This window comes from Etheostoma cragini, chromosome 17, assembly GCF_013103735.1.
Source record: "Etheostoma cragini isolate CJK2018 chromosome 17, CSU_Ecrag_1.0, whole genome shotgun sequence".
In the NCBI taxonomy this organism is placed as follows: Eukaryota; Metazoa; Chordata; class Actinopteri; order Perciformes; family Percidae; genus Etheostoma; species Etheostoma cragini.
This window is the reverse complement of record NC_048423.1, coordinates 25,093,107-25,118,857: the sequence shown is the minus strand read 5'-3', so window position 1 is coordinate 25,118,857 and position 25,751 is coordinate 25,093,107. Positions and strand designations below refer to the sequence as shown.

The 25,751-nt window shown below is 42.6% G+C and overlaps 1 protein-coding gene and 1 long non-coding RNA gene across 2 annotated transcripts; one reads left to right on the top strand and one right to left on the bottom strand.

The window, feature by feature from the left end:
- The first annotated feature begins 613 nt into the window (after positions 1-613).
- On the top strand, positions 614-15,568 carry LOC117960850. The gene is made up of 3 exons (XR_004660249.1): positions 614-1,157; positions 14,830-14,837; positions 15,554-15,568. It is a non-coding gene; the product is annotated as an uncharacterized LOC117960850 (long non-coding RNA).
- On the bottom strand, positions 12,447-25,751 carry LOC117960848 (inactive pancreatic lipase-related protein 1-like). The gene is made up of 12 exons (XM_034899095.1): positions 25,712-25,751; positions 24,990-25,141; positions 24,137-24,258; positions 22,392-22,524; positions 21,123-21,231; positions 20,698-20,817; positions 19,782-19,898; positions 16,908-17,026; positions 15,593-15,722; positions 14,937-15,049; positions 13,869-14,038; positions 12,447-12,595 (listed from the first exon to the last, which is right to left on the bottom strand). Exons 1-12 carry the CDS (start codon positions 25,749-25,751, stop codon positions 12,532-12,534), a joined length of 1,389 nt encoding a protein of 462 aa, XP_034754986.1. The 3' UTR covers positions 12,447-12,531.

Here is a 25,751-nt window from a genome sequence, read left to right as displayed (position 1 = left end):
CTGGGGTTGAGGCTGAGTCTGAGGTTGAGGCTGAGGCTGAGGTTGATGTTGAGGCTGAGGCTGAGGTTGATGTTGATGTTGAGGTTGAGGCTGAGGTTCAGGCTGAGGCTGAGGTTAAAGCTGAGGCTGAGGTTGAGGCTGAGGTTGATGTTGAGGTTGAGGTTGAGGCTGGGGTTGAGGCTGAGGCTGAGGCTGAGGCTGAGGCTGAGGTTGAGGCTGAGGCTGAGGTTGAGGTTGATGTTGAGGTTGAGGCTGAGGCTGGGTTTGAGGCTGAGGTTAAAGCTGAGGCTGAGGCTGAGGCTGGGGTTGAGGCTGAGGTTGAGGCTGAGGCTGAGGTTGATGTTGAGGTTGAGGCTGAGGCTGGGGTTGAGGCTGAGGTTAAAGCTGAGGCTGAGGCTGAGGCTGAGGTTGAGGCTGAGGCTGAGGCTGGGGTTGAGGCTGAGGCTGAGGTTGAGGTTGAGGCTGAGGTTGAGGCTGAGGTTGAGGTTGAGGCTGAGGTTAAAGCTGAGGCTGGGGTTGAGGTTGAGGCTGAGGTTGAGGCTGAGGCTGAGGCTGAGGCTGGGGTTGAGGCTGAGGTTGAGGTTGAGGTTGAGGCTGAGGCTGAGGTTGAGGCTGAGGTTGATGTTGATGTTGAGGTTGAGGTTGAGGTTGAGGCTGAGGCTGAGGTTGATGTTGAGGTTGAGGTTGAGGTTGAGGCTGAGGTTGATGTTGAGGTTGAGGTTGAGGTTGAGGCTGAGGCTGAGGTTGAGGTTGATGTTGAGGTTGAGGTTGAGGCTGCAGCCGTGGAGTCAGGTTGAAACGCTGCTGCTAACAAGAAGGATAAAGAAGGATTTACCTGGTATTCACTTCTCAGCCATAATGTATTACAGGACAGCTTTTCAAATTCTCTCCCTGTGCATTCCAGAGGAAGGAAAAAACCAGATATACTGTATAATATTTCAACACTAACATGGTGGATACACATTCAGAAGGCATCTTTACATGCTTCACTTTCTTTGTCAGAACACATTGCAGTATATCTGTGCACTACAAAACATCATAATGACATGTCATCAAGCTTGGATGGAAGTATTTAACACTCTCTATGAGCTCCAGAAACACTACAGTTGTGAAGGTCATACCTGTGGTTTAGTACAATTCAACCCTTTACACTTGGTGTAAACACTGCTGCCAGCCATTTGCCATTGCAGAAAACCAGCAGTTATAGGGATCCACTGCAGTGAACATGTAGTCAGCTTCATTTTAGTTGGTCTAACCCTCTAAGTCTACAAGAGTTTGCCTAAATACAGTATATGGGTCTAATTAGGCTAAATAGTTACATCCAGTTAGCTTGCTCTAAATTATTTGCTTGTTGATGACAAGGAACAACTAGCCTAACGAGCTCTGTGTGGTTGTGTAAAACATATCGGCATGGATGACGATGGGATGAAGACTGACTCTAGGGCGTTTTTGGTAACTCTGTAGCGGCAAGACAAGCTGTACAAAACAAAAGTCGATATGGTTACCATAGAGACGTGGAGCAACATTAGCATTTATTTAGAGAGTTTGTACTTGACATATACTCAAGGGTCCTGGGGTTCTCCGCCAGAAAAGTGTTTTTGCTTTGAATCCCATTTACTCCATTTCTGCTAAACTTATAAGGACTATGGCGATACAACATCCAGGAAATAATTAAGTTAACCATAATGATAAATTATGCCAACATGAAGTACGAAACTATGTATATGAAATCATTTGAAAGGGGGGAGTTTGAAAAGTTTGGGGGGAGGTTGGATGTGTCCCCCCTGTCCCCAGTGGAAATTACATCCTAGCACGTACTTACAGAATCATCATTTTTAACAATGTGTTAGTAGCCTGACTTGCTCTGTATGACTGTTTTTATTATGTTGCATTTCAGCAATGAGTCACACAATACAGCCATCCGCTCTTATCCTATGAAGAATCCATATGTGATAACAAAAGTACATCTTTCAATACTCTGAAGCATAGTTCTGAAGCATGGACCATAAAAATAACCCTACCTGGGAGACAGATAGTCTTAAAACTGATTGCATACTTTGGAGAATAACCGGCAATAATGTCAAGTATATCTGATTTTTAATCATGCAAAACCACCAGTATGTTAAATCTGAATCCAAGAATGTGAAAAGTGAGGCAAAGCAAGTACAGCTATGAAATGCGCTTACCGTGATTGTTGCCTTTATTTGTTTATGCTATTAGATGTTGGCAAAATGCCACTCGCCCACCTGGGGGCTTTGAATCCAGGGGGGATTCTGAAGTGCAGACCAGTTGAGACAAACAATGAAGCATCTTTATTTCTGTAAATACAGTATTTAAATATTGTACAGATTTTTAGCGTGGTTTCTGCAGCTTTAGAACCGTGTGTGTATGTGTGTGTGTGTGTGTGTGTGTGTGTTCTTTCACGTGGCCATCTCTCAACATGTTTGTTTCTCACCAGCCATAGCAGGAGAGGTCGAGACGGGTTGGATGGCTCCGCTCGTTTAGAGTGAGACACCGGATGTGTCCCCTGTCATTCCTGCAGATTTCTTTTGCAATCACAACAGGAACTTGAATACCTCGGTCCTTAACAAACCATTTCAAATGGAAATGGTAGCAGTATCTAAATGTGTCGTGTCCCATTCCCCCCCCTCCTTCAGTAAGGATTTATTACATATTCAGTGAAGAATTATTAAGACAAATGAGCCATTTCATTTTGAAATTGTTGTTTCAGTTAAACCGAGACTGAGGCATAGTCAGCAATAATCATACAAAAAAGAAGCCGCATTTCCAGGTGATTATGAACGGTTTGAGTAAAAGTGTGCCTAGTACGACCAAAATGTGATGTCAAGGTTCTTCCCCCCCACCAGAGAATACATAAATCCATTCCTTCGCCCTCCTAACCATACGCTCCGCTTTAAAGATGTGTGACCTCAGATGTAATCACTGAGCATCACGCTGACCGTGAATCCATCCGAACACATCTAAATGTTTAACTTTCTAACATTCTTGGGAAATATTTCCCAGGTTTAAAGGGGCATTGCTGTGCGTTATCTCTTCTCTCATTCCACCTCTGCTGGCAGCCAGCAGGGAGGACATTGGTTGAAAAAGGAACTTGGTAATGTCGTGACCTCACCATGCAGTGGGTACATTTGGGTGTGGCTACACTGTAAAAAAAAGTATTTCAATTTTTTTGTCAGCTATACATGTAATATAATAGTTCAAGGGACTTGAAACATTGCGTTGTTCAGAGTCTTGTAACTGCAAGTAGTATTAGGTGTTGTCCAAAGTATTACCGTTACGTTGGTAATCCTGTTAGTTTATGCGTTATTTCAAGTTGATACAACCAAGCACTTTTTACAGTGTAGTTTCCTCCATGACAAATGCCCTGTTGCTGTCGGCTCTCCTTCGACAGGAGGCTTGAATAAAATTGGAATGTGTGACAGCTAACAGGAAAACTTGCTCCATTTTGGTCCTTATTGTCAAAGCAGTTTGGTCATAGTATGCTCTAAAGGAAGTAGAGGATGTCACAGCCTCCTCCAAGTCATCCAAGAACTCTTCAGTTGGCCTTTGGAGGCTCTGAGCAGTGCAATAATTCGTGCTTTTAGGGAACACTTTTTCTTCATGATGTGACCAAAGTAGTTGCAGTGTTACTAATTGCTGCGTAAAGTGGTGGTCGCCTTGTTTAGAAAAGGTCAAAACAATTTGCTTTGGACGATACAAAAAGCAATTAGTTTGAATCTTACTAAGACCATCGGAGTTGAAGCCAAACTCGTACTTTTCCTCCGTGAGTGAATCCACTGATTCCACTGAAACAAACTGATTCTAAATGCAGGTGTGATTGTGCCCTGCACATGCTACAGCGCGTTAGCATGCTAAGTTTCTTTATTTGACACTGAGTGCTGCACGTCCTTCCTGCTGGGGCCGTTACAGTCGGATACTTCCAGTTTAATGCGTATACCTGACCACGAGTGTCCCCATACCACAAATCAAGGAGACAGATGTTGTTCACAAGTCTCTAAGCAGCTGATCAGTGTGGAGCTAGACACGCCACACAGCCCGTAAAGAGGAAACATATCATTCTGGTAAAAACTGGAAGAATAACACACCTCCTGTACAATGCTTTGCTTATTTGACTCAAGAGAAAGCAAAGTAATCTCTACCCCCACAGGTATATTAGTACTTGTGTGCTATAGTGTTTCCAGGATCTAAATTATAATAGTCAGTCAATGAGTTTCTGAAGCCGTTTTCTTAGATTCTTTCTTTGAACTGTGAATCAAGGCTGGTCTGGCTTTTCAGTGTCTCAGTACAACGTCCCCCGAGAGACTGTCTTCGGCTCGTCTGCAGTGCATGATTTGCATGTGTCGCATAGGAATGACTTAACAACAGCAACAAGTAACCAACAAGGTTGATTACTAATACACAAAATCCAGGTTCCCCGCTGCTGAGGGTGAGGATGGGAGTGTTTTCTGGAGTAAGCTGTGTGTTCCTCCACCTCGCCTGGCTGGGCGGGGCACACCACCCTGCTGCTTTCTGAGCTGATGTAGTTGATGTTAACGCTCATAGCTGCCATGACAGAGCAGCACGTCACATACTTTACTGATAACTAACCTAATAACCTTGTTCCTTCTACACATCTCTGTACTCACAAAGGACTGACGGAAAGTGGAAGGACTTAATAACACCGTGTTCTTATTGTTTCTTTGGTGTAATGTGTGCGACCTTGAGTATTATGTGGTGCACATGATACTGGTATTAAGTAGCAGCTTTATACTTAATAAAGCTCATAGGAAGACATGCTTAGCTGACATTAGCCTTCCATTCACGACATGGAAGAGGTTCAGTGGATGTGTTTTCCGGTAGCAGTCTAGCCAGCTTGCATCATGTCCGAGTGTCTGCTTAACACTATCTAAAATATACAGTTACTCAAAAGGTCTTACTGCTAGAAGGACAGAGCTTATAATGTAGCTAGGATCATCTCAGCCACTTTGAAACGCAACACACTGTACACTTTAAGTTCTTTATTGAGGATGTAAAGGAGTTTTTTTATATTGAGTTACTTAAATGTCTTGTTCTTTTGCAATTTCACACAATAATGGGTGTGTTTTGATCAATGCCAGGTATTCACTGTCAGACTGTCACCAATAAAACGTATGTGTATTTCAAAGAACATTCCGTCGTCTGGTGTTTTCTGCCAAAATTAGGCAAGAAGGAGCATTTCATGAATAATTAATAATAATATTAATAATTTAATGATTCTCTCATACACGGCCATAGCCAGGATTTTACAAGCACTGTGGTCCTGTGGTCCCCCCCCCGTGTTGACTCGAAATAATGAAGTTTTAAAATCTATTCATTATTTTAAATTTGAAAATATTTTCAACTGTTTTGTTCTATTCTGTACATTTTACTGTGAAGGTTTTAAAAACTAGGCCTCTCCAAAGCAACTTTTTCTGAGATAAACATTCCTGATTTTAGCATTGTGTTAATTACATTTTTTGTAAATGGTTTCTAAGAAGTAAGAGTTTTTTATTGACCCATTCAGGATTTCCAAAAATCATAAATTTTAGGACACAGGGTTTTCATTGGACAGCAACTCACACACTGGCAGGAAAAACATTAGGGGGAGGAAATTATTAATCCTTTTTAAAGAAGTTGACACAATGGCATATATTAATTGTAAAACACCTGTATAAAACATAAAACAACTATAGAACGTAAACTTCCTTCAGGTACATGTGTTCCATCAACTCTCCCGTGGTCCCAAGAATCCAGCTGCTGTGCAAGAAATCCCTTGGGATGGTTAGTTGTTACAGTGAGAAACGGTGCACAGCAATCACCCAAAATGATCCGTATCAGCTAGCCAGGAAAACCAAGGAGAGAGCCAGGCCATTTTCCTTTAATGCTGCATTACTCAATTATTCAACTTTGCCAAAAAGACTCTAAGAGAAAGAAGTGCCAGCTACATCCTGGCCTGAGGTCTTTGTGAGGCAACAGTGCCACCGAGTGGATTCTATGAACCCCGAGCTTCACCAATCCTGTCAGTTCTGAGAGTCAGAGTGGGAGATACAGGACGAGGATCTGAAGCCCTCAGTGGAGAAAAATGATGTTCTGTCCCAATTACTAAGGTAAAGTATCACAATAATTGATCCATTTTCAGAAGTCATATAATTGCTCCTTGCTAGGAAGACTTTTTGAATTTTGGACATAAAACCGTTCACGTAGCAGACAATGTAAATGTAAATGTGAATGTATTTATTTAGCTTTTCTAGTCTTACTCAAAGCTCTTTTACATCATACCGTGGCCTGCTCATCAGATACACACTCACACACATTAACACTCCCATGCGCAGCATTAGGGGCAACTAGGGGTTCAGGGTCTTGCCTGAGGACACTTGGGACTGCAGGGCCTGGGATTGAACCACCAACCTTCTGATTGCTAGGGAACCGCTCTACCACTGAGCCACAGCCAAAGGATTTTTGTGTGCCTGTAATGCATTTTCCTTTCATTAAATGCTTCTTTGATGTCCTTTCGGCAGCCATATTGAAAACCCAGATTTTAGAGCATGAAAACCACCCAATGACTGAGTTGTTAGATGTCTAATTAACAACTCTATTTAGATAGCTGTAACGTTAGAAGTGGCTAGCAGTGTGTTAACGTTAACTTCAGACTTTTGGTCATGTGTTACTAGTTAAATGAAGCTAAAACTCTGTTCAGATTCCCAGTCCAGTTAAATTGGAGGATTTTGGACAAGAAGACAATTTACCGTGAAGGTTCTCGTCCTCTGTTTGTCCTACAGAACCTAATGGTGTCCGACGTGGCTGTCAGTAGATGTGTGACTTGAGGACGAAGCCTCTAAATAAAAATCTCTCCCTTTGTTGTTTCTACTGGGATTTGTCAGTTATAAAATAACTCAAAAACAGGACCACTTTACATTAAACCCAGGTCCTCTTCTTTTAGTCCCCCTTAAACACCCCCACCTGTGATTCGGAATATGAAACCAAACACACGCACTTGTTCAGTAACCTGAATACATTTACGCGGTGAGAGTATTATTCTTACAGAAGTGGCAGTAGAGAGCCACTTAACCCTTTACAGGGCAAGGTTGTTTTTAGCTTGGATTTGGTGGCGGCGGTGGGGTGTGTGTGTGTGTGTGTGTGTGTGTGTGTAGGGGTTAGGGGAAGGGGACTGTGGAGACAGGGTTAGAGGGTTGAATAGGTGTGGCCGATTCCACTCAAATAGCTATGAAGTAGAATTGTTGCTACGGTAATCTGGAGGGACCCAAACTCTCCAAGTGGCCCTTGAGCCGCCAGCTCGGCTGCCCCCCCACATGGGTGCTCTTTTCCAGCTAATGGCAGGGTTCAGAGCTCCGCGATGAACCAATGAAATCATGGGACCATAACAGGGGGCTCGACCCACTTTGTGCTTGTTAAAGCTTCACTTGGTTGAAAACAGACAGAACGTAAGGCCATTAGAATTTGTTTGTTTGAATTGAATATTTGTGTAACCTTCTTAAGTGTTCAGGTGTAAAGGTACGCCTGAACACTTAACGCACACGCACACACACACACACACACACACACACAGACACACACACAGAGGCTGGGGTTGACTGAATGAGGCAGTAGTAAGCTCCTAATGAACTTTGGTGTGTTTTCAGACAGCTGACTGTGGTGAACACACACTGCTACTCCACCCTAACTGATTGGTGTTCAGGAGAGTTGTGTGTGTCATACCGGAAGCAGACATGACTTCCTCTATAAAACTATAAGTGGACATAGAGCTATACAAAAAATAGACAGTTAAAGAAATGGTCCAACAGGTCCGGTTGCTCTGGACGGAGACCAGTGAAGTCCATTAGAAGCTGAGTTACTGCGCAGCCTCCAACTGAGCTGGAAGACGTAGATGTGACGTGGACAACCTGTCTGAAAGCTGTAAGTCTTCTGGTAGCTGTGCAAGACAAATCTCAATCATTCCCAATCAGCAGAGACGGAGATAACACAGGCACAAGCTAATTACTGATAAATAACATGCTAGTTAACGTTAACATAGGCTCAGGCTAATTACTGCTAACTAATATGCTAGTTAACATTAACATAGGCTCAGGCTAATTACTGCTAACTAATATGCTAGTTAACGTTAACATAGACACAGGCTAATTACTGCTAACTAACATGCTAGTTAACATTAACATAGGCACAGGCTAATTACTGCTAACTAACATGCTAGTTAACATTAGTAATTAAACCTAAACAGCTAATGAAAGTCCAAACTGCCTGTGAGCTTACCCTGTACTATACGGTAATTCCTCTACTATGAGACACAGTTGCGTGGTTATAACGCAATCATTAGCCTATTGGACATAGGTTGGTGGGTCAAAGGCTACAGCTAGCCAGCCACTAAGTGAGTACAATTTAACAATGTAATGCTTGCTCACACTCTTATCACAGCGTAGGAAAGCACATTGCTAGCGCTAAATGAGTGAACAATTAGTTGTGCTAATTTCCGGTGTCCAGTGTAGCATGAAAACATGGTGGAATTAACAAACTAAGCTAACTTAGCTAAAATGAGCCGAACAAAGTTGTCACTCATAAGTCCACATAGCATCCAATCAGCACGCGTTAGGGCAACAAGTACCAGCCAATCACAGCACAGTAGGGCGGTGTTAACATGTTCACTGCGCTGTTTGCATGTCAGCACATGCGCAGACGGTTGATCTGCTCTGCTGTTGGAAAGGGTGGACACAGAAGACCTACTGTGCAACTAAATTAAAGTTTATGAACTACATAAATATAATATATCCATCTCCCCTCTTTGGAGACAACAAAATGATAACAATGTACCCTCTCAAAAGGTACAATCAAACCATATTGGGAGTGAGCTTGATGAACATTAAAAACATTACAGCAGTAAAATCCAAGGAAATTACATATTGGGACTGACGAAAACAGCCGCCATGACACTTCTCTATCCGTGTCCATCTGTCGTTGTCTGCCTACATAGCTGTCTTTTTCCACGCAACATGTTTCAGTTTAACAGGAGAGAAGATCTCAAGGATGAAGACTAGCTAGTGTGATCACTGGCCATGCGAGCGCTGTGAGAGTTGAAATGATTTTTATTTGTGAAAAGCACATCTGGTTCCACAGCTCTACAGCAGCCGCCTGGACAAACAAACTGATATGTTTCTCCAAATGTAAGTAAAAGGAGGCCCAGCCCTTAGATGCATTTGGAGAACTTGCTCTGAACTAATACATAATGGCACTGCATTATCATCCTGTTCTTTGATGTCATAAAGAAATGTGAAGTGGACTAACCTTTAGTCAGCTATAGACCAAGCACAGAAGACAGGGCTGCAATCATTTGGGTTACTCAAACTCTCAAAAAAGAATCTATGGAATCCCAAACTGAGTATTATCAAAATGATCTCTAGAGTTATATACGCAAATGGTTCAACATATGAGTGCAGAACCCTGACCCTAACCCTGAACCCTAACCCTGTCTGAGCCATCAGCCTCTATTCAACCTCCCGCCCGCTCACTAAAATACACTCCTTTGTATCTCTAAAATCACAACTGAATCAATTTATTCTGAAGGTCAAAAAGTATTGTGATATTTAAAATAGTTTTCCTGTGGAGGACACATAGTCTTCACCAGTCTTTATTTGACAGGAAGACGCGGAACAATTGAAATCCTTAAAACCCTTTGGCAGTTTACTGTTACTCTCGGCTCCTTTCAGCATGTCTTTCATGCGATAACATAATGTCACGTTTGTGTTGTGTCCTTGTCATTATGGACATCATTCCCTGCTTCTGCGTCCACATGCACGTGAGCTCTGTCCTCTTTGTCCGTGCAGGATTGTTCTTGACAACAGTACAATGCAGCTGCCGGCCAGGGGTTAAGTTTGTTTGCAAGCTTTCCCCGGGGGAGCTATTTCTCTCCTGCCACCTACATCTACACCTCACTAATTCATGACCTGTCCATAAAGGCTTTGTTGGTGCCGGTGCCACCCCCGGAGCTACTGGCTTCGAGATCAGAGAAAGAAGCGCTGTCATCGCACATTTCTTTTGACAAACACACATAATTACAGGAATTAGCCTGCTATTTTGGCATTAGCCTTCACTTTCAATGAGCCAATAATGAAAAGAGAAACAAGAGTCAGAGACAAAGAAGGATGTCTTTAGAGGATTTCAAGACACTTCCCCCCCCCCCCACCTCTTAGCCCACACATTCAATTTGCTGTTTTATTAATATTATTAATGTAGTCAAGCTTCAAGCTTTGAAGTTGAGTTTTTTCTTCTGATTGGTATTGTGTGTCACTGATGGCTCAGCTCAGGGGAAGTCAGAGCGATTTCAGATGCACTTTGTTAGCGCCGTGATGAAGATGGCAGCTCGCCTTTTTAAAGCCGTGTATTTGCGAGCGTGATTACGGGGTGTGTGTTCAAATAAATGAAGCCAAAACAATGACACACAATCAGCACTTCATAAACCAGCGAAAGGCCATGGACAGATTAATAAGTGCCTTTGCTCGCACACACACACACACACACACACACACACACGTAGAGGTCTTTTGGAATTACAGATATAGGTGACACATTAGACAAGATTCCGTCCGGGACCCTTCTCCATCCCAATGAGCAGGAGAAAGCAGTGATCTCACCATGTCATGCACAAATGGAGCTTGATGTCTTTCAACATTAATAAGGGGAATATTTACCCTCTCTGTGTCCTGACAGGCCGTGGCAGTGAGGAACCGTTAGCTTTGTGAAGAGAGAGAAAGACAAGGTCCACTAGCAGTTGGAAAGTGGAAGTATCCCTCGTTGTGCTGGTCTTGATGAGCCCAGTAATGTGACAGTAATAACAGTGCAGTAATGGGGGACTATAAATAGCAATGAAGTTGTCAGGCATGGTTTTATGTGAATTGAATGGAGATTGTAAGCTTACACTTTAAGATGCACTCACGGATGTTGTCCCAGCTCACAGATTGTTTTAATATCTACACTGTTTGCACATTAGAAAGCAAACTAAAGTCAATAAGTAGAAGATATTAAACATTATAAATCTGTGTTTGTGTCTAATTCCTACTTTACTGGAACATGGCTTTGCAGGGACTAACTGAAAATGAGACAACGGGCACAGGCTTTCATTTCTTTGTAGTCATTTGGCATCTCTGGGTGATGTTTCACATCTAGTGTGGTAGTTGTCCTTCTCTTGGTGGGGGTTGTGATGTTGTGTCTCTTTGAGGCGGTTTTATGACACTGTGGTGGTTTTGAGTCTTGTTGTGATGTTGTGTCTCTTTGAGGCGGTTTTATGACCCTGTGGTGGTTTTGAGTCTTGTTGTGATGTTGTGTCTCTTTGAGGCGGTTTTATGACACTTTGTGCTGGTTTCGTGTTTGTGGGGCAGTTTTGCATCTTTGCAGTCATTTGCATCTCAGTGTGGTGGTTGTGGATCTCTTGGTAGTGGCTTTGCATCTTTTTTTGTGATAGTTTTGAGTCACTGTGATCGTTGTGTGTCTCTTTAAGGTCTTTTTGCATCCCTTTGTATCTGTTTTGCATCTCTTTGGGATCTTTTGCGTTTCTTTGTAGTCCTTGGTGTATATATGTTGTCGTAGTGCATCTCTGGCGAGGTTTTGGGTCTTTTTGGGGTATTTTGCTTCTCATTGTGGTGATGTTGTGTCTCTTTGTGTCTGTGTTGTGTGTTTGCACTCATTTTGCACCTCAGCACGGTCATGTTCTATATATCTTTACAGTAAGTAATGTTTTGTCCTTTTGACTGCTCATGCAGATGCTGATGCTCATGAAGGGAAGGCATGACAAACACTAGCTCTGTTCCCATCCACATGTTTTTATCCAAATTAAGGGATATGGAATGAAAAATGCCTTATTGAAATGAATGAATTTCATCAGATTTTATCTTGATATTCGGCTTTTGTGATAACCGCTGATGGAAACCTTATTTCCTGAATAAATAATGAGTTGCGATTAACTTTTAGGTCATTTTATGGTTGCAACCCGCCACAAAACAAAGAAGAAGAAGTTGTAGTTAATGTCCCCCAGTACTTCCTCTCTGTCTGCACACATGGGGTGGGGGGGGCAACAAAGACAGATGGACATGGAAGGACGAGGAGACGAGAGACTTTCTGAATTTACTTCAAAGAATTTGATGAACAAGTGGATGGAAACTTAGCTAGAGTATTTCTTTTACTTCACATTAAACATATGTTTTGCATTAAGGCCACATCTTGCAGCTTCAACTGTTTCCTTCTTTCATAACTCTAATCTCTCAGGGCAGTACAACCATTCTGTAGGAACCCTAGTTCAGGTTCACATGGCTTCATCAGCACCACCTTTCCTTTCTGATCGGTGTCTTTAGTCATGTGACCTTTCATCATGCTCCCTTCACTGTCTGATCTTCATGTAGCTCTTTTACATCCACCACAACGGACTGAATGAGAGGGCTGACGAGGTTTGAATGCTACAACTTTACTGAAAAACCCTAAATAACCCTGAGCACTTATTGTGGCTGGTTACGCTCAGCATGGGAGCACGTGCTGGATCGTGTCCTCGGCCACCTTCTCTATTCCACAGAAGAAGACACTGTGAAAGAAGAAAGGGAGACACAAAGAGAAAGGGACTTAGTGAGACATCATGGAAGGCAGTGTGAATGAAGAGTTTCCACCCAGCACGTGCTAACTCTCGCCTCACTGTATTAGTATTTCTTTTGATGGATGCATTGTAATGATATGAAAGTAAAAACCATGAGGAGAAATTTTCAGGATGTACTCTACTTCACCATCTCGCCCCCCCCCCCCACCTCAGCATCCAGAGCACTAATGCCAGTCTGCCCTCTAGTGGCTAAAGACAGTCCATGCCACGTACTCTAGCAGTAGTACAGGGAACAGGTCCCACTGGCCCGCTCTGTTCTTCAGGTCTGATAAATGTCTACATTTACACACACCATGTTCTGTTTGTGGTCCTGCAAACCCAACTTCAACTGAACAACAGAAACTACGCACTACAGCTTTAAGACTTTGATGTGACTTTTAAGTGATGTTCTGAAAGGTGACTTTAACTTTAGTCAAAGTCAAATTTTCTGGGAAGATATTTCTTGTACTTTTACCTAAAGTTTTACTTTCAAGTACTTTATACAAGGCTGGAGATGTTGTAAGAGACAGACAATGACTTCTGTTGAGCTGTAAAACTCTCTCACTCACCTTTCACACTGCTGTCTGCTATGGAATGCCATGAATTAATACTTTAAGAAACAAAAATACACTACATCCTAACATAAGTCAATAAATGTGGAACTATATATATGTATATATATGGCTAGGCTATCTAAAATAACTAAAAGTAAAACCTATTTATTTATTGAACTAAATTGTATATTGACACAATTATATATTTATATTCTCATTTATTCATATATTTATTGCCTCAGTTATTTATTTCAAGATGTATTTCAAAGGCAAAGGGTTCTATTTATTTAATATGGCATAGATAGATAGATTGAGCCAAAAAAATGGAAATTATATTATTGTATAGTTACAGTGCAAAATATAAACATAAATGAAATACTAGGACACAATATACAGTACATACTGTACATAAGAACAAATAATGGCATTCCATGGTCTCCAGGCAACAAGTCACCGTCAGAATGAGTCAGAATGAGACTTCATCATCCCTCCATGATGAAGTCCGACATTATTCTAATACCAATCTGAGCCTTATAGATAATCAGCAATAACAAGCTCTTTTAGTACTGTACTGTGTAATACTGCATGTAATACACATCAGAATCACAGCTCAAATGTACTCTGCCAAATGGTTGTCACAAAAAGCATTATTCATTATTAGAAAAACTCACATCTTGTTATCTCTTCCCCTCTGCAGTTCCACCTCGGATGCACCGTACTTGGGTCTCAAGGGGTTAAGGACGTGGTTGTTCCACCGAAACATCACCTCTGTAGCCTCCCCGATGTCCACCTCGGCGTCCATCAGCAGCTCATAGGTGCGTCCAGGCTTCAGTGTACCACTGGACACAAGCACAACAGACCCGATCCAAAACACACTTTACAAGAAATCTTTACCTCGGATGGCTTTTACAGTACAATGTGCTGTTCACTGTTTCCGTATGTTATATGTTCCAATAATAGAACACAAAAGTATTTAGGGTATTGCACTTTCATTGCAGTTACTACATACCCATACTATACAGCAAAAATCCAACTACTTTTCCTTTTGTGGTCAACCACTCCAGCAGACCAAATGTCTGTGTCACCATATGCATGCTTTTTATTGGTTTCATCTGGTTTGTGTATCACTCTTTTCTGTGAAATTGGATCCGTGTGAACAAAAGGCCAAAAGGCCAAATTCAAGCTGCTGAACTGGTGTGTTGGAGATCAACTAAAATTAGATTTGAAAAACTCAGAAATGTCTTTTCCAGAAATCATGACCCAGTTACTGAGCAGTTACATGTAGGAACTATTTTCTCATACATGGATGGCGGGTGTACTTTACGCTGGCCGACTCACACTAAAACAATCGAGATTGACATTTAGCACTACAGGCAGGAGGAAACGTATGGATTTTTGATTTTGAGGTAAACTGTCTCTTTAACAACAAAATCAAATCTCTAAATACAATTTAGCTCAAGCCATTGTTATAAAAAGTCATTGTGTACTGAGTGACAAAGTGTTTCTGTTGGGAGCCACATGCTAGTGTTCTGGGACGAGAGCTGGTTCTGTGATGTGTGTCGGGGGTTTTGGTTGCATCAGTGCATTTGGAAAGCTGACTTAAGTTTACTACTGTTCTGGCCTGCATGGAAGAAAACTGTGTGATCGACAGGAGTGATCTCAGGACACCTTACAGATAAAGTAGTTCCAGACCACACTATTCTTTACAAAGACCCAGCTTTGTTACAGCGTTCTTACTAATGAAGCTTGTACTCCTTGGTGCTGTCATTGTCTCCAGCGAGTGCCACATACATGAAGCCTGGGTTAGGCCAGCTGGGACCGTCTAGGGTTACCTTCACTTTGTAGCTGTAACCTAAAAATGGAAAGAAATAGTAGGCAATCACATTATTTCCCCATAGCTTCAACATAATGTCGTAACATCATGAGTGATGGATAAGACTCAAACATCACAGCTGCACTAGGTGCAACATGCACAAACATAGGTTTTACTTACATCTTTAGAAATACAATTTAAGCAGTTGTAGATTTTATTCCCAACCTAATATATACATTTGTACATTATGTACTTTATTTTTTGAATATTTGTTTTGTATCCTCTTTATTATTTGCTATTTTTTGTACATTCTGTATGTGTGGTGTCTGTCCAATATTTTGCTGCTGTAACATGGACATTTCTATCTATCTATCTATCTATCTATCTATCTATCTATCTATCTGTTTTTTACTGAGATTAAAATATGAAAAACTAAAACTGTAGATACCATTTTTTCTCTGGACAGCAGTCATATGCAAATGTTTCAGTGTTTTTTTTTTACAGTAAAGTCTAATGCGTGAGTTCTTACAAGCCATGAGTAAGTAAGTAAGTCACACTCACAAGGAAGGGCAGGGTACTTACGGCCAAAGGGCTGTGAACTGCCCGTGTTGAGGAAGTACTTTGTCTCTGAAACGCCATTAGTCACCGTGAACCTGTCAGCGTAGTAGCCCATCTGAGGGCATGTGTCGTCTGCACATGGGAAACACTTTCCCTGTGGAGACAAGGACATGGTGAGGTGTGAAAAATGAGCTCACCCTGTGATCGAGTGTGTGATTCTTTGCCTGCAAATGAAAAGTCAGGCAAAAGTGACAACACAAAAAAATCCCCCCCCCCCCCTTTTACATCTTAAAACCTTGCAGATTGCCACCTTTTTAATATGAAGGTGGAGAATGACCCTGGTTTTGCAATAAGTTACTGTGTGGGAACAGGCGGACTTTGTGGCTGTCGCCTATGGGAATAACACCAGAGAGCGTTTACGAGGCGAACGACAAGGAGGTGCTGTCATCTCTCAACAGGGACACAGTCATATGAGGTCATGCCCGGCGCTCCCCCGGCCTTCTTTGATCAGGACATGTGTCCAAAGCAGGGATAAACTGTCATTAACACAAACAGCTGCAGATACATGCCCTCCCCATGGAAGACATGAGGGAAGCCCATTTACTTCGCAAAAAAAATCCAAATTTGCCGAATCAACTTCTGAAACCAAATAAAGGGTTCACAGCCATATCAGTGTCATGCAGCAACAGGTGGCAGTCCCAAACATGTGCTGGGATGGTGGAGATAGGGCCCCTTCTCCTTCCTTTTGAATTGAGGACATAGAATGCCTCCCAGAGCCCTCATAAGGGCCCGTCCCACCAGGAGCTTTGCTGGGATCACTTGAGCTGCTCGAGACACTATTTTTACGTATCAAATCCAGCTACCTTTATACTACTCTTTATGCATCTGGAACACAGACGATAATTCAGTTTTTCACTAACTTCCATTTGAATCTGTTGACCCAAATTAATTTTAGGAGTTTTTTTATGGTGGCTTGTTGCAAAACTCTACACTTCTTCCTAAATGTTTGTTCACACCAGCATTTGGTTTTGTGACTGGCTACGTGTAGCATGTAACTAGCTTAACAGTATGTTACTGATTAGCTAACTTTAATTCCATTTTTTAAATGTTTCGTGATCATTTGAGCCGTAAGACACGTGCTTTTTGTGTGGGAGATCAGGGTTCGATTCCCACTGTGATACATCAACCAATGTGTCCCTGATTAAGACACTTAATCCCTAGTTGCTCCAGAGGCGTGAGACCTCTGACGTATATAGCAATTGTAAATTTTTTGGGATTAAAGCTAAATGAAATGTAATGTAATCTAAAGAACTTGAAACTCTTAAAACCAAAGACTTACAGCAGCAAAACTATCCTCGTTGGGGCAGGGGTATGCTACAAAGCCTTGGCGTTTATAAAAGCTCTCGCTGTAGTACTCGTAGGCCCGGGCGTGGTTGCAGGCATCGAACTTCTTGGTACCTGGCAAAAGGAACAGATGATGACAGGGAAGAGGAGAAGAAGTGAGAGGGGCATGACATTAAAAGAGGGAATGGCGGGTAACACTGTCAGTCTACCTGCCACAGTGACAGGTAGCCAATGAGAATTGAGTGATTTGGACGCGTAAGTATCAGTAAACAGGGTACGCAGTTGCTTACCGGCCCAGACCAATCAGGAGCCCGCATCACGTGAACACATTGATAACTTCAGGCCCTGTTTATATGGACACCAATAGTCCACTATTATTCCGAATAAAACAATAATTCAAATTTAATACAGGTCAGCATATTCCATTTGGAAATTCAGAATATGTTGTTTTTTTCCTAACTTTTTCTTATTAATGTGCGATATTCCGGTAGTTTTCTGGTTTTAGAAGCATTCTTTGGACATGAATTCAAGTTTTTAGGCAGTTTACGGCCTCTTCCAGTTTACAGCTTACAGTCAGTTCTGTGCGTTGCTAAGGTTACTGTAAACCAACCAACCAGCCAACAGCTTGTAGGGCTGCAGACCCAGTACGAAGGAACAAATTGCTACTTTTAAACAGTCCAATTGGATATCAACAAGTTTTTGGATATGCGCAGACATCGCTACGCCAACCTTCTCAGGAAGATGGCTGAAGGAACGAAAGAGGGACAGAGTGGTCACACGGTCCCAAAGGGCCAGCAGTGGAAAACCTTCACTAGAAACTTTTTCAGAATAAGGGCAGAAAAAGGAATATAATGTAATATAATGATGTAATATAACATATTCAGAGTCAGGGAGAGATAGACGGAGAAAGAGGTCACAGCCTCTGTTTTCTCTTCCAGAACAGGGCAAACACCAGGCGCTCCAAGACCTCCAGCTATGCAGCCCTGGCTCCGACTCTCCCTCTCTTATCTATAGGATCAAAAGTGGCAGATTTAGCTGTGCCAACACCCCCCACCCCACCGCACCCCACCCCACCCGCCGTGACCCAGGCATGGCACCAATGCTGCTACTTGAGCCTTGCTACTCAGCGGCACATTTCAAAAGAAGGCCGTCGTCATCCATATTAGAAAATATTTGCTCAGATAGGTCCAGGGGGAATAACTCCTGCCTGGGGTTTCTTTATGATTCTTCCATTGGGACAACTCCAATATTCCACCGGGCGTCTGCATTGTATGTTGCATGGTTGAAAAATTAGGATGCATGAGTCACTGTGATATGTATAGGAGGGGTGTCTGTGACAAAGCCTTTAGACTTGAGAAGACTGGAAGTGTGGTGTGTATCAAAAGGTATATGAAAGGTCACTTTGCAGTCTAATACCACAATAGTAGGCTCCAATAGGCTCCAAGATGGTGAAGTATAGAGTGTATAAGTGAATATAAGTGATGATTCAACTGTTTTCATTTTGGAGGATAGTATGTGATGCTGAACTGCAATATATTTTAACAGAAACAGCTCTTTGTATGTTCAAAACTCTTTAACACTACCTCAAAGTAGATCCTCTGAAATAATAATGCAGATCCTTATCAGGACCTGGGAGCCTGAGGGTCCTACGCAGTATCTTAGCTGATCCTGGAATTTGCTGGAGCCACTGTCCCAGTTTGGGGGTCACAGCCCCGAGTGCTCTGAATACCCCTGAAACCACTGTTTCCTTCACTTCCCGCACCGTGTCTAGCTCCACTTTGGCCCTTGGTACCGGCCGCCCCACTCTGCCACGCCCTGCTACGCCCTCCTATGTCCTGCTTCACCGTGCCACACCATGTAACACCCTGCAGTGCCCTGCTACGCCATCAACTACTACAACTACTATTTTCCACTATCTTTATTTGTGAATATGAACACCCAATCGACTCCGTCAGACACCACCCACCAAGAGCCTGGGTCAGTCCCAGGTTTCTTCCTAAAATGGAATTGTTAGGTGTTTGCAAATTATAGAAAGGTCTAGACCTCCTCTATCTGTAAATTATAGAGTGGTCTAGACCTCCTCTATCTGTAAATTATAGAGAGGTCTAGACCTGCTCTATCTGTAAATTATAGAGTGGTCTAGACCTCCTCTATCTGTAAATTATAGAGTGGTCTAGACCTCCTCTATCTGTAAATTATAGAGTGGTCTAGACCTCCTTTATCTGTAAATTATAGAGAGGTCTAGACCTCCTCTATCTGTAAATTATAGAGTGGTCTTGACCTCCTCTATCTGTAAATTATAGAGTGGTCTAGACCTCCTTTATCTGTAAATTATAGAGTGGTCTTGACCTCCTCTATCTGTAAATTATAGAGTGGTCTAGACCTCCTCTATCTGTAAATTATAGAGTGGTCTTGACCTCCTCTATCTGTAAATTATAGAGTGGTCTAGACCTCCTTTATCTGTAAATTATAGAGAGGTCTAGACCTCCTCCATCTGTAAATTATAGAGTGGTCTAGACCTCCTTTATCTGTAAATTATAGAGAGGTCTAGACCTCCATCTGTAAATTATAGAGAGGTCTAGACCTCCTCTATCTGCAAATTATAGAGAGGTCTAGACCTGCTCTATCTGTAAATTATAGAGTGGTCTAGACCTGTTCTATCTGTAAATTATAGAGAGGTCTAGACCTTCTCTATCTGTAAATTATAGAGTGGTCTAGACCTGTTCTATCTGTAAACTACAGAGCGGTCTAGAACTGCTCTATCTGTAAATTATAGAGAGGTCTAGACCTGCTCCATCTGTAAAGCGTCCTGAGATAACTGTTGTTATGAATTGATACTAAAATGTGTCGATGTATGGATTTATCTTACCCTCCCAGAAGGCATCTAAGCTGGAGGGAAGGCCGTTGTTGGCGGAGCAGCCGGGCATCAGCTCCCCCCCGTTGGGGTAGAAGTCAATGTGGCCCACAGACTGAGACAAGCCCAGACCTGAGAGGATGGAAACAGAAACCAAATTTTACAGACACAAATGATTTCTTATTCAGATTTCACTAACATTTGATAAAGGTGATAAATCCTCAGTTCCCTTATATTCAACTATTTTAGATAGCACACAGATGGGAAATTAAAACGGACTTTGTTTTGAAGAGAACCTTTGAAGAGTTTTTATATTTTTTTCTGTAACTGTTGTCAATCAATAAATCAGACCTCAGTTATATAGCACTTTTCATACATGTAAAGCTAGCACAAAGTCCATCATACAAAATCCACGCCCACCCACACACACGCACACACACACACACACACACACACACACCCACACACACACACAAACACACACACACACACACACACATACACACACACACACACACAAACACACACACACACACACACAACACAATATTTATCCCTCCTAGTCGGGTGCAGATGTGGGTCGGGTGCAGATGTGAGTCGGGTGCAGATGTGAGTCGGGTGCAGATGTGAGTCAGGTGCAGATGTGAGTCAGGTGCAGATGTGAGTCAGGTGCAGATGTTGGTCGGGTGCAGATGTGAGTAGAGTGCAGATGTGAGCTGAGTACAGATGTGAGTCCTGCATGCTCAGATTGAAACATTCTTGTCCTGCATGTCACTGAAATGTACATTTGTGACCCCACCCACCATCTTTCCTTAAACCTAACTGTCCCGTTCTTAAACGTATGTCCTAACCCAGAGCATGAAAAAGAAAAGCCAAGAGTCCTGACCAAGCGTGTCTATATATGACTCTAAAGGAGACTTTTCACGTGTACCAAGTTTGGACTTGAAAGGACTTCCATCAGTGTGAATGACATCCACAAAGGCGGCGTCGCTGGTGTCCAGGCGTACGGAGGCATCAGTGTCCTGGAAGTAGGGTTCAGTGGGGTCTAGTCCTGAGCAGAGAGAGAAAGGTGTTAACCTCAGATCACCTTCGGACCCTCTTACTGTCCTCTAGTACATTTTTAGGACATGATCAACATGTACAGGAACACAGAATTGTAGAAACACAGCTGTTAAATATAGGTTAAAAACACGCTCTTGGTGGGCGGTTGTATTCCGTGGGGCTTTGGGCTTTAATAGTCACAATAAAGATAATGGAACTAGTTGGAATAGCAGTAGTTGATGGTGTAGCAGGGCACTGCAGGGCGTGGCAGGGGGTAGCGGTACAGACAGCATGATCCGAGGATAGCAGGTGTACCTGTGATGCGTGCGAGGCCAGGTGTCCTGCTGCCAGCGTCTCCTGCAGCGTGAGCTCCAAGGCTGTGTCCGATGATGTGGAACGTATCACTGGTTTGGCTGAAGTTCACCTGTTTCATACAACTTGTTACATTCAAACCTTCTGTATCTACCACGCTATCGTACGAAAAAAACACAGTATGTCCTTCAACCACAGCGTGTACGTGAGAATGTCCTCCCAGCTGCCAGGTGTGTCCACCTTGGCCCTCCCCCCCATGTTGTCTAATAGGACTCACTGGAGGCAGTGGTATGAAAACCTTGGAAAACGCCTTTATAGGAACCTGACCTGAACAGTTAGAGGAAAATATAATACGCTCTCTTAGGAGGGAAATGGAACACAGGTATTAGTTTAAAGCTTACTTTGTCCACTAGAGACATACTGTAGGTCCATGATGTTCATCCTAGCTGGGGACAAAGACTGGAAGCAGTGGGACACTACCATGGAAACTGCTCTCTGTACTAGGAATCAGCCATGGTGGAATCTAACTAAGTACTGTACCTGAGTCCAAATGTTGAGGTACTTGTACTTTTCTTTTCATGTCACTTTCTACTTCTACTCAGCTAGTTACTCTACTACAGCCTACGACAGCTTTAGTTCCTAGTTCCTTTAGTTACTAGTTCCTTTAGTTACTGCACTACATCCATCTGACAGCTTTAGTTACTAGTTACTTTAGTTACTAGATACTTTAGATACTAGTTACTTTAGTTACTCCACTACATCCATCTGACAGCTTTAGTTCCTAGTTCCTTTAGTTCCTAGTTCCTTTTAACATTAAGATTCCTGCACACTAAACACATGCAGTTTATTTAATCTGATGTTTTATTATAAAGTAACCTAGCAACAATAGAACGGCTCCAGGTCCAGCTGAGATGATGATGTCATTAAACACACAGCTGGTTGGATCTTTTACACTTTCTAAAAATACTTTCTGAAAATACTTTGACTACATTGTCTTGAAGATACTTACACAGTTTACCTAAGTATCATTTTTTTATGCAATACTTTTATTTGTGACAGAGTATTTCTACATATTGGTATTAGTACTTTTACTGAAGTAAAGGATCTGAATACTTCTTCCACTACTGGGAATCAGAAAGCAACAAAGCATATTTCCCCAATATGTCTCTCCCTTTGAGAAGGAATACTCGTAGTATAGGCATACCTGCAGTATTCCAGTGACGGTTAATGAGGAATATGAGGTATATGAGTATATAATGAGGCTGTATTCACCTTGAGGAATTGGATCATGAAGGCCACCTGGGCCGCCAGCACTCTGGCGTTATTGGCCGCCTGGGCGTACTGAGTCTTCACGCCTTTCTTCCACTCCACAGCAATGCAGTTCACATTCTCGACCTTCAGCATAGTCTGGAAACAGCAACACGGTAGTCAACGCTAAATGTATGAAATTTAGAATTAAAGGGTAATTTCCCCCAATTTCCAACAGCGTGTTATCTTACCTACCTGTAGCCCCAATCTAACATATTCCCACCCCCATCACGTTGAAAAGTGACGCTTGGTCAGGTGCCTTTGGTGTTTATTGCTGACGCAAAAAAGCTCCTTTAGCGTCATATTTAGACACGCTTGGTCGGGACTATTGTGTTTGACCCAGGCATCCAATCCCCCCCGCCCCGAACCAACCAACCTTCTCATGCAGATGTTGAGGTCCTCCACACTACTCTCTACTGTTGTCTCTCTTAATATTACATCATCTTATAGCACCACGTTCACTACGGACGCTAAAGGGGGGTTTGTTGCGTCGGTATCTGACGCTGAGAGACACTGACCCAATCACAAAGTTTGTTTCCAATATCTCTTTATATATATTTATATATATATAAATAAATAAATATCTATTTCTAAAACACTCCTGCGTCTTGCACCTACATTTTTATAGTGCGGAGCAAACAGGGATAAGGAACAACTGGATATGCTACATCTACTACATCTAAGATGCATGTTTACTGCTTTCATAGGTCAACGCTTTCTCTAACGTTAGCGTAGAGAGCTAATAGACCTTTTTCACGGAAGACATGTTGACATGTCATAGTCCATTGCTGATGGCTGTATTCCACCTAGGAGGTGTGTGTAGGTTGTGCTGAGCATGCTGACTCCCTCACTGGGACACTGGATGGAATTAAGCCATTGTTAATATTAACAACTCCAGCTGTGCTTTTCCTACTATCACAAATGTCTGCTGTTACAAAGGTCCACTGAGATGAGCAGTGAGATGTTGCTGCTCCTTACGCTAGATTTTGGTTAATCAAAGACGCCAGCAAAGCAACACAGGACAGACAATAAGGCCAGCAGTGACGTCAGATAGGTCGGGTCTCTGTGTTCAGCTCTATATCTTTAAATGTCACAGTTACAGCTGAACAGAAAGAAACTAGTTTGCAGATTTAAAAATCAAATCAAAGTCATGTTTCTACCCAGAAGGGGTAGCTAAACGTCCTAGGTAATCAATCTATAGTGCCTACAATAAAGGAGTTAAGAGTTATTCATATGACACTTTCAAAATAAAAGTTATAAGGTGCTTTACCATAAAAGCACTTAGGATGAAACATCAAACAGGCAGGACAGTAGAGAACGATTGAATTAACAGATAACATTAACAAAAGAGCAAAAGCAATAGGAAGGGACACGTGTGAGCCTTGAGAAGTAACATACAACATCAGTTCAATTGAATGATCGAATAGTGACAGGGCAAAGATCACATTTTCAGTAACATACCAACAGCTCATTCTTTTATGAAGCCTGTTGATCAAACTGTCATTGTGTGTTCTTCACATCTGTCAAAGAACATCCACAGAGGCGTTGGACTGGGGGGGAAAGGAGGCTGAGTACCCAGGGCCGTCATGTGAGGAGGGACCAAAAAGATGCTAGAATGAGTAGCTTTGGATGCGGGCAGGGGCCCATAGCAAATTCTATTCTACAGGGCCTGAACATCCATGAAGGAGTTTTTCAGCGGGTGCCTTCTTACCTTACACATCTCCTGGGGCCAGTCCTCACCGCCTGCCTTCAAATAACCAGGAATGATGAATCGAGTCTTTCTGGTCTTGCCGTAGTTTGATGCATGGATGGTTTCGTCAGTCTTGATCTCCTAACAGTTTGAAAGACAAATACGAATACACCGAAGCTTAAAGGATAGGTTTACAAGTCTGTGTTGACACAAGACTCACGTGCCCACATGTACAGTTCATTAAAAGCATTATTGGTTGCTGTGATTGTTCTTAGAGACCATAAAGAGATCCATTCTTGAAGTAATCTAGTAAAGTTCTAGAGTTGATTTAAGGCCTCAGCAGTCTGAGTTAGACGAGCAAAGTCTTCCAAGGTTGTGGTCTTTTTAGAACCAGAGTCCCTCTTTGTGTTCCACACTGTTCGTTGAAGCACAAAGAGGGACTTGGAACTGGGGATGAAACCCACTTGATCTGACTGCTGACGCCTCATGTTGACTGCATCTGAACTTAAGAATCTGCCTGTGCACTGAAAGAGGACTGTGGACTTAGTCCCCCATTACTTAGATTGACATTGCTTTAGAAGGGGATCTCTTTGCAGCCAGTAGGAACACGAGGAGACATTTCATCCACTAATAACTAATTCAACGTGAGTTTTGTTTGAAGATAGACTTGAAAAAATGTGAAAGGGGACGGACATCGGTAAAGAGACATGCAAAAGAGACTGCGGGATTTCCTGTGGCACCGGAGCCGACCCGGGAGTAGAATGCCGTGGAACTAGACTAACAGTCACTGTTTAGTTGGTCCCCACAGTGGACAAACACAACAACTCCTCGTTATCTGTAACCAAGCCAAATCAGATCAATCCTTCTCTTGCCTGGTAGTAGCGGTTCTTCTGGGTGAAGAGGAGGAAGCGAGTGCCGATCGCGTCTGGCTGCCAGGGCAGGACGGACACTGGTCTCTGCTCAGTGCCCCCCCAGGGAGGCAGGTTGGTAAAGCAGCCCAGCTCATCAAAACAGACCTCGGCAGCTGTGGACATGGAGAACACACCACCATCACTCACCCATGTCCAGGGAAATTCACAGTGGCGCTCATACAGTTTAGATATCACAGATAAAAAATGTTATTTAAATGTTATTTTTCATTTTACCTTTATTAAACCAGGAAAAGACTCCTGGCCAAGACAGGCAGCAGTACAGCCCAAGGCCGGAACTTTGGGTTCAACATTGGGGGGGGGGGGGGGGGGGGGGGGGGGGGGGGGGGGGGGGGTTGAGATCTCCAACTATCTTGCGTGGCAGTTTGTATCCTCATTGGGGGAACAAATTCTAATTGGTGGGTCTTGGGGTCCCCCCACGGTGCTAATGTCTTCATTTATGTAATGCTGTTATTGTTTAAAACTATGTAAATGTGTTTAATATTCTAAACATCCCACCTGTTCCAGTTTTTTTTTTTTAAAGGTTAGTAATTTTCATTCATTATTATGATGAGTTATTTAAGGGGGGGTTGCTCTGGTTCTTTTTTGATTACGTAAATTTGCAACACACTGACCTCTGGACTTGGTTTCAGTAAAACTGAATCCAGAAATAAAAGTGTACTCACCATATGATATGCCGATAAGGACGCAGAGCAGACTCCACAT

Bases quoted from the DNA above. Each gene is read 5' to 3' on its own strand.
- LOC117960848 (XM_034899095.1), bottom strand. From the start codon at position 25,751: ATGTGGAGTCTGCTCTGCGTCCTTATCGGCATATCATATG. The intron at 24,259-24,989 runs GCAAGAGAAGGA...TCAAACTGTTAG, and splicing joins AGAAGAACCGCTACTACCAG to GAGATCAAGACTGACGAAAC. The intron at 19,899-20,697 runs GTACACGTGAAA...CCATCCTCTCAG, and splicing joins TCCTTTCAAGTCCAAACTTG to GTCTGGGCTTGTCTCAGTCT.